This window comes from Falco peregrinus, chromosome 8, assembly GCF_023634155.1.
Source record: "Falco peregrinus isolate bFalPer1 chromosome 8, bFalPer1.pri, whole genome shotgun sequence".
Classification (NCBI taxonomy): Eukaryota; Metazoa; Chordata; class Aves; order Falconiformes; family Falconidae; genus Falco; species Falco peregrinus.
In genome coordinates, this window is record NC_073728.1 from 59,220,749 (window position 1) to 59,231,932 (window position 11,184).

The 11,184-nt window shown below is 55.5% G+C and overlaps 1 protein-coding gene across 2 annotated transcripts; it reads left to right on the plus strand.

The window, feature by feature from the left end:
• The first annotated feature begins 2,588 nt into the window (after positions 1–2,588).
• On the plus strand, positions 2,589–6,214 carry RPS14 (ribosomal protein S14). Of its 2 annotated transcripts, none has more exons than XM_055813185.1 (5): positions 2,589–2,737; positions 4,111–4,261; positions 4,587–4,748; positions 5,240–5,316; positions 6,102–6,214. In XM_055813185.1, exons 2-5 carry the CDS (start codon positions 4,113–4,115, stop codon positions 6,167–6,169), a joined length of 456 nt encoding a protein of 151 aa, XP_055669160.1. In that variant the 5' UTR covers positions 2,589–2,737; positions 4,111–4,112; the 3' UTR covers positions 6,170–6,214. The 2 variants fall into 2 exon arrangements, with proteins under 2 accessions (XP_055669160.1, XP_055669159.1); XM_055813184.1 differs by having other exon boundaries at positions 2,696–2,741.
• Positions 6,215–11,184: the final 4,970 nt, after the last annotated feature.

Below are 11,184 nucleotides of genomic sequence, written 5' to 3' on the forward strand. Positions count from 1 at the left end.
ATGGCAGCACTTCCACTGACTTCATTAGGACCAGAAACCGGCTCTTGAAGTCTCTGCCAATTCCTTAAGTGCTTTAACTTCAGTGTTGGAGATTTCTTTTATAATCTTCTTACGCCTGTTTCTGACACATCATTTTACATGTGTGCATGCACAAACTGCCTTTCTGAAACTAAAACCAGCCTTAAAAGCAATAGGAAAAGCTGCTTTTTTTCTTCTTTTTTTCTCTTTTTTTTTTTTTTTTTTTTTACCTGTGAATGGCTGCATTCAGGGTCCTGAATTTCTCTTTTCCAGGGCTACTAGAGGAAAGATCCCATTCTGAGGGACCTGGAACTGAGAACCCTGACCGCAGACCCCGCTCTGTACCACGCAGACAGCAAGGGCTCAGCCTGCAGGGAGAGTTTTGGCCTCTTCCAGCTCCAGTTTCTGTTTCAAGGCCACCAGTAAGGCCACTGGTCTGATGGATCATGGGAACAAGATGCAGACACGAAAGTGGTATTTGCGCGCCAAACATTCCTCCTCGCAGGAAGCCTGGAGCCAGGGCCTTCGCAGGTCAGGCCAGTCACTAGCCACTGACCTCTCTCAGCCAGGACCAGTTTACACCAAGGCCAAAGCCCCGGCAGGAGAAGAGGTCGAGATCAGTGTTTCCATTTGCCTTCGCTCTCAGGCTCCCTTTTTGTTTAGTCACTGGCTGAGTTACGAAATCTGCTTGCAGCGTCACTGTGTCTGTGGGTTTCCCATGGGCTGGAGAGGCTATTACTAAGGAGCAGCTGGAATCTTAATTACCCATTAAGGAACTAAATCTGGGGGATTTCTCAAAGCAAATACATATCATCTCTGGCACTGACCCCACCGTGGCCTGAGCATCCTTCCTGGCCTGGCTGGAGGACGCAGCCCTTGCAGCCCCTGTGAGTGCCTCCCTTCTCACTCATCCCAGCCTGGGAAGGTCCTCAGCTCTGTACTCGGCTGCTGGGGCAGCCCGGCCACAGCTGGCATTCGAGCCCCAGGAACATTCTGCAGGGCAGGCAGTTCCCTTGTAGACATGCAAGTACTGGTGCAAAGCGAAGCAAAAAGGAAAAATTTGTGGGGAGTGGAGAAAGCCTCATCCAGCACAGAGCCTGGAGGGACTGGGAGCAGCTTGCCTCCCAGCTGCTTCAGGACTGAGGGCAGCACTGGGTTTTGAACTGCTGGGTTGATTTATTATTTTTTTTGGAAGCTTAACTGGTGATTTCAGCCTGTTACCCCATAAGTGGAGGCTTGCCTGTTTCCTTGCCTCTGGCTTGCATCTGTCCCAGGGGAACATCTGTAGGCTGGCGCAAGCCTCGCAGAGGATCATTGCAGCCTGCCCTGCACATGTAGCTTCTTGGGGAGGAATCCACCCTGCCCGGCTCAGGCTGCCTGCACACCCTTCACCCTTCCCACAGCTCCTTCTCAGATGGGTCACCCACAGCCACCATGGCACACGTGGCCTAATGCAGGCCGACCTTGCAGCACTTGCCTGCTGGTAACTCCTTCCTTCCCCTTTCCTTCAAATCAGGCCAAGGCCAGCCAGCGTCACTGGAGCCCCCGGCTGGAATTACAGCAGTCCCGCCAATGTATATTTTAAAAGCCTCTCCTTCAATGTTTAAACAGGAAGGTTCCTGACACAGTGGCAAACCACAAATGAAGAGAGGAGCAGGTGAGGGTTGCCCGTGAGGTCAAGACAGGCTTTATGGCGACACCCGTGAGCGCAGAGAGCTTTCCTGGGAGAGAAGGCCAGTACAGGGGAGTGCAGGCGAGCAGGGGGCCTTGCCAACCCAACCGCTTCTCCCAGGTGGCAGCTGAGAGGTTTGCATCCTGGAGGGACCAGGGATGCTCAGCCAGAGAAAGGAAAAAGTACCGTGAAAGATATCAGCCTTGCTAGGCACGTGGATCCTCCCCCAAAAACACACAGCACCCCAGAGCTGCGGGGCTGGTGGCTGCAAGAAGGGGGTCAGGAGTTTCCCGCGAGCCGGCAGCAAAGGCTGTCAGTTGAGCAGCTCCCTGCAGGTGTGTTTTCAGGCCTTTGGACTGCACAACTCCCTAGCGGGGCCGTTACCAGGAGCCTCCCTCCCTCCCTCGTCCATCTGCGTCTCCTCCAGCCGGACACAGAGCTCAGAGCGCAGTTCCTGGGTGCAGATCTGGCGGCCCGTCAGCCTCCCCATGTAGGCACCCACGGGTGGGCTCCCGGGCTGTCGCTCACCCCCAGCCCCGCTCCGAGCTCTCTGCTTCCCCAGAGCGCGAAGCGCCGGACGCGGCCCAGCACCGGGGGGGAGGCATCTGGAAGCAGGGCAGGATCAGGCCCGGGAAGTGTATCGCGAGCGGGCAGAGTGCTGGCGTTACACCGGTTTTTCTCCAGTTGTTTTTTAAACCGCTTCAGGATTACGCTTCCGCCATCCTGGGGAGGGACCCTCGGCCAGCTGCCGCCTCCATCTTGGGGAGGGACCCCTGTGAGGAAGGCGCCGCCATCTTGGGAAGGGACCCGGGAGGGCGGCCGTGCCATCTTAGGGGGGGAGGCCCGGCTTGCCCTCGGGAGCGCCGTTCCCGGCTTCGCGGCGGGGGTGGGGGCGGGAGCGGGGCATAGCCCTGCGCCTGCGAACCCGGGAACGCCGCTCCCCCCGCCTCCACCCGCCGCCTCCGGCCATCGCTTCCGGGTGAGCGGCGGTGACCTCCGCCCCCCGACCTGCCGCTTCCTTTCCAGCGGCGGCCGCCGGAGCAGACGGTAGGTGAGCGCGGGGCTGCGGCGTATCCGCCGCCATCTGCCCGCCCGCGCCTCGCCGCGGCCTCCCCGCCCGCCGCCCGTCTCCCCGGGCCCGGGGCTCCGCGGGGCGGCGTGCCCGGTGCGGGCGAGGCGCGCCTGGCGGAGCGGGGCGCTAGGCCGCGGGCGAGCCGGGGGCTGGCGTAGCTGGGCGCTCGGGGCAGGGCCGGCGCTCCCGGCTGGGGGTGGCGGGCTGGAGGAGCGGGGAGGCCGGGTCCGTGGCTCTGCGCTCGGCCGAGGCTGCGGGAGGCGGCTGCGGGCCGACCCACCCCCGGGCCCGGTGGCAGCGCGAACCTCCGCCCGCCGGGCCCTCAGCGGCCGGGGCTGCGCCCAGCGCGGCTTCAGGTGAGCGGCGGGTTCGGTGCCGCGGCCAGCATCGCCGTTACAGCTCCCACGGCTCCGAGCTTGCCCTGCCTGCCGGCTCGGTGTGGCCGGGCTTTACGGACCCCGGCTGGGGACGGCGGCGGCCGTGGACCTTCGGCGGGCTGTGCCGGGCGGGGGAAGTGGCTCTGCCAGCGGGGCCTGTAGCCTGGCCCGAGGGGTTGGTGCGCAGTGCTGTGTTCTGTGGCGTCGGGACGACCGTGTTTGTGGATGAAAGTAGGTCATGCTTAGGCTGATTTGCTTAATGAAGTTAGTGGGCTTCTCTCTTGTGCGAGGCGCCAGCTGTAGCTGGTATTTGGCAGGAGAGGGCAATAGGGAACCGTCTTCCTGTGCTCAGGAGCAGCTGCACGGGATCCCCAGCCGCTTAACCGAGCACTGCCAAGTGCCGTCTGCTGTCTTCCATAGCTGGGTGTAGGCTTCAGAGGGAGAGGAGTTACCTGGGCTTGTCCCAAGGATGTGGTTAGGACACCAGTAACGTGGAAGGATTCAAGCAAGTACTTGAAAGGTCTGCAGAGTCAGAGCTTCGTGAGAGTACCTGGGTCTTCAATAATTGTTTGGTTAGGTGTGTTCTTTCTGTAAAGTCATACATAAAATTGAGCAAGGGGGATGTCTCGGCGTTGTTGGTTATCAAGGAAAGGGGCTCCCTCTTGCCGTGCTGTGGTGGTGCCTGGGGACATCAGCTGCCATGAAGCACAGCTTAGGCAGCTCCTGCTGCGAAGTGCTGCAGAACAGACCCTGCTAAACAGTTGTGACCTGTCTGCCAGCGTACAACAAAGCTGGGAATCTTGGGTGTTAGAAGAACTCTACCTGTACCCCAGAATTGCTACCTATGTTTTGGCAATGGTAACTCATTTATCTTGCTTGGTAAAGGGTTGCAGTAGCAGGGAATTTCATAAAATCCTGTAAAAGAATGCTGAGAAATCCACCATCACTCATACTTCTCTTTTGTTGTTCAGAAATGGCACCTCGTAAGGGCAAGGAGAAGAAGGAGGAGCAGGTCATCAGCTTGGGACCTCAGGTTGCTGAAGGAGAAAATGTGTTTGGCGTCTGTCATATCTTTGCTTCCTTCAATGACACTTTTGTCCATGTGACTGATCTCTCTGGCAAGTGAGTAGTGAACAGTGATCACCTTGCTGTAGTACCTGGCTCCTTTGGTTTTGAAAGCAAAAATTAGGTTTGGCTAGAGGTTCCACCAAAGTCCTTGAGCTTCTGCTGAGCTGTAAGATGACATGGCATGTGTGCATGTGTGAATGCAGCCCTGTGGCGCTGTGTGCTCCTCTGTGATGAATATTGTGTTTGAGGTACTGGATGGCAGCTTATTAATCCAGTAACATTCAAAGCACCGGGTTCTGTCTGTATCCAGAAGCTGGTTTGTGGGGAGGAGGGAGGGAAGGGCTTTTTTCTTTCTGAACGTCACCTTCCTCTTTTGTAGGGAAACCATCTGCCGTGTGACTGGTGGCATGAAGGTGAAGGCGGACAGAGATGAGTCTTCTCCCTATGCAGCTATGCTGGCAGCCCAAGATGTTGCCCAGCGGTGCAAGGAACTGGGCATCACTGCCCTGCACATCAAGCTGCGTGCTACTGGTGGAAATCGGTACGTTGGAGGGGCTGGGCTCAGCATTCCCAGGGGTTGTGTCCAGTCTTAGAACTTTTCCAGGTTGTACCACATCCCTTTGTACTGCCTTAGTTGGTAAGGTAGGTGTATCCTGTGAACTTGACTTTTAAAATTCACCCAGAGCCTGTCTGTCACTTTGTGTGGTGGCTGGCTGATGTCATCCCTCACTGAGCACGTGGAACTTGTCCTGAACGGGCATCTTCAGTTGACTCGAGCTAGGGTGTGCTCATACTTACCTGGTAGTGGGTGGGGAGGTGCTGTCAAACTCGTGTGTTACCTGGGAATGAGAGTGAAGTGCCTGTCTGGTGGCTGATGGTGAATGGTTTGGGTCTGGGGACAAGAGGAGGTTGAGTTCTGGAATCTGGATGTTTTGGAATGGGAAAACTGGTTTTCTAAATGTCAGTTGTTTGTGAACTGTGTTCAGCTTCTGAATCATTTAAGGGGTTGTTTGTTTTGACACTCTCCTCCAGGACCAAAACTCCTGGACCTGGTGCCCAGTCAGCCCTGAGAGCTCTGGCTCGCTCTGGAATGAAGATCGGCCGCATTGGTGAGTGATGGAGAAAGTGGATAGCTAGACACATAAGTCATGGTGTATCAGTGCAGAGCCTTGCAACTTTAAAAAAAAAAAAAAAAAAGGCACCAAACCAAAACTGTTTTGAGGGATTATGTAGTAAAAGGAGCTTTGTAGGCATGTATACCACTCGGTACAATGATTTAGCTTTGGGATCTTCTTCTTAGCCTCTGTCTGACAGCACTGAAGGTACGGGTTAATTTAAACATTCTTATATTGGCGGTTCACCAGGAGGTGGTGTGAGCAGACTTCAGAAACCAGGTTTCTGTCTGTGTGATAAACCCCAGCTGCGCAGCAGGATGCTGGTGCTCCTCTGATGTAACAGCGTTTGTACCAGAGCTGTTCAGTCGCTTGGAGCATGTTGGTCTCGATTTAAGACTGTAACACAGTAGTAATGGAGTTCCTCCAGCTGTTTGAGGGCAAGTCCCAAACTTTGTAGGGGAGTCACAAGAAGTGGTGGTGATGGCTTCTCTGGAAATTACATCAGGCACCATCTGTTTCTTTGGAAATGCTGTGGCTGCATGTGTAAGTGGATGGGAGACGGGGACTTTTGCTTCCTAAACATCAAAAGCTCTGCGTAAATTCACAGGCTTCACTCCTGTGGAGCGTTTGTTCCTCCTGTGCCTGGCTCCTGTGGTGGTTGCCTGCTGAGGTGCAGCCATGGGATGTTGGTGTGACTTGGGCCTGGGTGGCTGTGTCTGGCTGGTTTCTTGGGGTACCTGTGGAAGGTAACTCTGTTTTGGATTTTCTTCTCCCCACAGAGGATGTCACCCCCATCCCCTCTGACAGCACTCGCAGGAAGGGTGGTCGCCGGGGACGTCGTCTGTAAACAGTGCTGCACCTTTCATTATTAAAGCTCTCTTTTAAACCTCTGCTCAACTGTGTTTTCTTACTGAGGTGTACTTAGAAGTTGAGTGGCTTCGGTTTAATTCCATCCATGAACAGCTTGTGCTCTGAAGCTGGTCTTCTGGTTGGCTTGGGGTTGTTACTGCTGCAGCAAAGGTGCTCTCGAATATACATGGGAAAAGCTTCTAAAAGCACTAGAATTACAGCTCCCTCGGCTGCTCTGTTTATGTATTTATACTTCCAGAGGCATTTAAGAAAAATGACTCCTCACTTAGGCACACTGCGCTTCCTGCAGCGTTTGACCTCCATGGAATGTGCTGCCATCACCTGGAATAAATGCCCTTTTCCACCTTTGCCAGTGTTCTCTTCCTAGCTCTCCAGGCTTCAGAATCACTGCTGTTCCTGTCGCTTCCTCTGCTGTAGCAAGATTTTAGACCAAGAGAACGTATGATGGGCATACTTGAGCATAGTTTAAGATTGGCGGACTCTGTATGCTCCTGGTTAAAATAACTGGCTTCTACAGCCTCTTTGAGAGAGATGGAACGGTCAGAATGCCTCCTGTGCTGTGGTGCTGTCGGCCTTCGCGCAATGTGGTGGCTGTTTTGATGGGGGTCTGCCCTGTGCTACCCTGTGATCCCGCTGCAGCGCGGGGTGCGGTGGGTAGGAGTTTGTTGTAGAGGCCGATACAACTTGCCTCACTTTGCTGCCTCAGTTCAGTGGAACTCTTGGCCATGAGCGAGTGAGCTCATCTGGAGCTGGTGAAATGTTGGGGAATAGTTGTGGTGAGGTTTAAGTGATGGTTGTGGTTGAAAAACCTTAGGATTCTTAGCACAGTTACATGGCAGATGTGAATAGTCCTATGCGTGATGTGTGACCTATAAAATGAGGCTGGAAGCTGGTGGTCTGATGTCCTGGGCTCCTGAGCAAAGTCTGCCTCCAGACCCCAAACTTTGAGAACCTCACCACCGTCGTGTGGGCGCTTTCCCACCCTTTTGCATCTTAAAACGCTTCACAGGGGTTTCCTTCGCCTGCCTGCTCCTGAGCCTCCCTCCCCACACGGGAAAGGATGCTTTGGCTGATGGTAGTGTTGGAGGCGTGCCCCTCTCAAAGCAGTCTCTGTTCTGGTACAGTTACTCAGCCTGGAATAGATCCAGGGAATGTTGCTCCTGTCAAGATTGGTTTTCAGTTGTTGAGCCCTAGCTCTTTCACAGTAAAATGGGATGAGTTTCATGGCAGAAGAAACACGGGTGTCTGGTCTGAAGCCATGGTGTGTCTCGGTCTTCACAGTGAAAACTACTTGGATGCTTGTGGTTTCGAAGTGAGTCATGATTTTTTTGGAGGTGCCTTTGCTGTGTAGAAGAAAGCCGGGCTTGCAAGCAAGCTAACTACTGCTGGGGTTTCTGCAAACTGTTGCTTAATACGCAACTTCCCCTTTCTGTGGAAAAAATCTTTGCCTGGACTGATTGATATTCCTAAACCAGCATTTCCCTTGGCACAGCTGAAGTGTTTTATTTGTAATTTTATATGTGGACATGGAAAACTTTAGAATAGACTTCCCTTACTGTCTTAAGAGAGTGTGCTATTTGGAGTTCAATCCATTCTTTTCCTGTACTTAAAAGTGTTCTTTGAACTCTGGAGAAGGTGCTGAAAACATGAAACCAGCAGTGGCTCAGCCAACGTGGAGCTGAACTGAGGAGGCGACTGGGCGGAGGAGCCCAGGGGAGAGGGAGGCGAAGGTGTGGTGTGATGCTAACAGCCCTGGTCGGGTGGTTTTTTCATATATACAGTGAAACCTGTTGCTGTTCTGGTATGTGTTACTTTGTCCCGTGTGACATTAATGTGGCTACTGCACAGGGTATGTTTGGGCAAAGCTGTACAGGAATATAAAATCCAACACAGGATCTTCGCAGCGGTATGATTTTCACAGGCCCCACTCGTACCTTTAGGTGCAGTTTGAGATGTTTTCTGCTCAGTTCCATCTCCCTTCTGTGGCCCACCAAGGCAGGGCGCAGCCACCCTGGTGCAGGCTCGTTTAGCCCTGCTGTTTTTAAGGACAGACGTGGAAATGGGAAGGTGCCTGCTCGGTACCGCTTTAAGGGCGTGAGAAGGGAAGTGGCTCTTCATCTGCAGCAGGGTCAGGCCGACCTCCGGGCAGCTTGGACCTGGCTGGTGAGCCTGGCAGTGGCATTGGCCTTGTTTGGCTCTGGAGAGGAGGTTGCTGAAGCACCAGCTGGGACCTTTCTGTCTAACCTGAGGTAGGAGGAACGCAGTTCCACCGCCCTACTTGGCGTATCCTCCCCCAGGGAGGTTTGCTGGGGTTTGCACAGGTGGCGGGAGCTTTGCCCAGGACAGGAAGGTGGATTTGCTTTATTAGCCCTCAATCTTCGGAAGCAGGAGCTCTGCTGGGTGCGCAGGGCTGTCGGGGCTGAGCTGCTGTAAGCCCAGTTCCTACCACTTGCCCTCACCATGCTGTGCCGTGGGCAGGGTGTTCCCTGGGCTCGCTGCACAATTAATAGCAAAAATGGCTTTTATTTCTTAGGCGACCTGACGTCTTTGAAACAACTTCCTGCGTCGATGTGAAACTCCCCAAGGGAGAAATGGTGAATGAGGAAGAGAAACCGGAGAGCCACACGCATCCCTGCGCAGAGCGGGCTGCTCAGCATGCGTCCTGGGGCTGGCTGGACAGAAAAACTCTCCTGGCTGAGCAGTGTCGATGGGTTTCATGGCTCTTGCCGTTCCTGCCCTACCTAGCTGCCTCGTCTTGCGTGACGCAGCGAGGAACTGCGTCACCTGCAAAGCCCCTGCGGCTGGCTGTTGCCTCCCCCATTGTGTGGGTGGGGGACACGTGTGGCTGCCTACCCCGTGTCTCCCCAGCAGCGATGCTTGTCCTGCCGAGGGCGCGGGGCTGCCCGCTGGTTGCAGCGCATCCCCAGCCCACGAAGACCCCAGAGGCAGGTCTGCGTTCGCTGGTGAGCCCTGCAGCTCAGCCGTTCCCCTCGAGTTTGTCCGGGGCTGATCCTGCGCTGCCCGGGGTGTTGTCCCACAGGCAGTGAGAGATGTGGGTTTGTTCACCAAATGTCAGTCTGTGCAGGGTCTGCGGGCTGTGAGCTGCGAGACGGAGGTTGGGCTGGTAATGAATGGCTTCACGTGAATGCCCGTGGGGTTATTTCAGTCTCCCTGCCTGAAATAATCACTCTACCAGCTTGGGTCAGGGTCCCCGTGGAACAGGCAGGTTTGGGCTGAGTCCTGAAACTTCTCCTTGCTCCAGATGGCTCCTTTTCCAACCAGAAGACGGCTGGTTCCCCAGCCTCCTGTAATGGTGCTTGTCAAGTTTTTCATGGGTGGCACGAAACGTGCACAAATAGGAAGCCTTGGGGGTGACAGGGTGCTGATGAGCCCGTGCTGTGCCTGGGTGTCAGCCTCAGGCTGTGGAGGAAAGAGCGGGGGATAAGCTGGCTGAAAGCTGCTCCGGAAAATGGTCTGCATCTTCCCAGGAAAATCAACGTACAGAATTAAAACAGCTTGGAGGCTCTGTGTGTGCATAGTGCTTGTGGTGGGGAAGGTACTGAAGAAGTTAATGGAAAAGTCTGTGTGGAGCGAGGGCTGATTTGGTGCTGACAGGCCCCCTCTGGGCTGGGGGCTCAGCCTGCCCGTGGTGGGGCTGGGGCTCTTTCCCACCCCCCTGTTTATCGCCTGTGTTTGCGGTTTGCAGAGTTGGGCCCAGCTCCATAAATCGCTGGGTGTTTTGCTCACTGAGTTCCCGTTCAGACTTTCCTTACTTGCCCTCAGCACCGAGGCTGGTCACGGAACATGCCTGGACCGTGGCCCCAGGGCTGGGGGTGGGGTGGTGGTCTCGCAGCCCCAGAGGTGCTGATTGAGGGATGGGGCTGTGAGAAAAAACCTGCATCCCCCCAAAACTCCTAGTGCCCACCGTGGCCTGAGAGTGAGGGGAGAGATGAAAACATTATGGAAGGGTTTTATGTGTTTTAACACCTCGGATGGTTTCTAAATGCAGCATCACCTAAAAAGCAGCAGTTACTTGTCTTCAAAATAGCCTCTGGGGAGGAAGGCAGGAGCTGGGGATGCAGGTGGCCTGAGGCACCTGGGTAGGGGGATCTGTGCACCCCTGGGTGCCCTGGGGCTTTCCCAGCTGGATCACCTGAGCCTGGGGTGACCAGGCTCTGAGCCCTGAGGAGGGGCTGTGACTCCCCACCTGGGAGGCCGGAGCATTGCCCCACCAGCGCCTGCTTCTCCTCCAGAAACAGCATCAGCCAGGAGGCCCTGCCCTGCTCTCTGGAAAAGCTTTTAGATTCTTCCTTAAGCCTGCTCTCCCCGGAGGCTGGCTGTGCCACCCCTGCCGGCCGGGATGGCGCCAGGGCTGGCTGGGGAGAAGGGATGGAGTCAATGGAGAACCCAAGGGATGGAGTCAATGGAGAACCCAAGGGATGGAGTCAATGGAGAACCCAAGGGATGGAGTCAATGGAGAACCCAAGGGATGGAGTCAATGGAGAACCCTGCCCCTGCTCGCCCCTCACAGCCATACCGCTCTCCGGCCCTTGGGCTGCGGTCACCGGTGATGCCAGGGCGGATTGCTTTTAATTTCACACTCGGCGTTTCACTTTTGGCTGATGCTGGCCATGGTTGTGCTGGGTCCTGACGCTAGAGATGGGGGGTGCAGCGTGCCTAGCAAGGCCAAGGCTCAGCGCTGGCGTCGGGGGCGTGTTAGCCCCCGGCTGCCCCGGGTCCTTGTATAAAATAACTGAAAATCAGCATTATGGGGGTGGATGGCTGCTCTCACCTACATAGTGCTAGCAGGGCTGTGGGGTGGCCTGGGGACCCACGCTGCCCCACTCCCACTGGTGCTTTGGGGGTTGTCCACCTTGGGGGGCTGCTTCTGCGTTCTTGGGTTTGGGGGTTCAGCCCCCTGGAGTTGCTGTAGACAGGGCGAGGGGGGTCCCGCAGGAGGGAGGGGGGCTTTAAACACTTGGTCCTTTAATC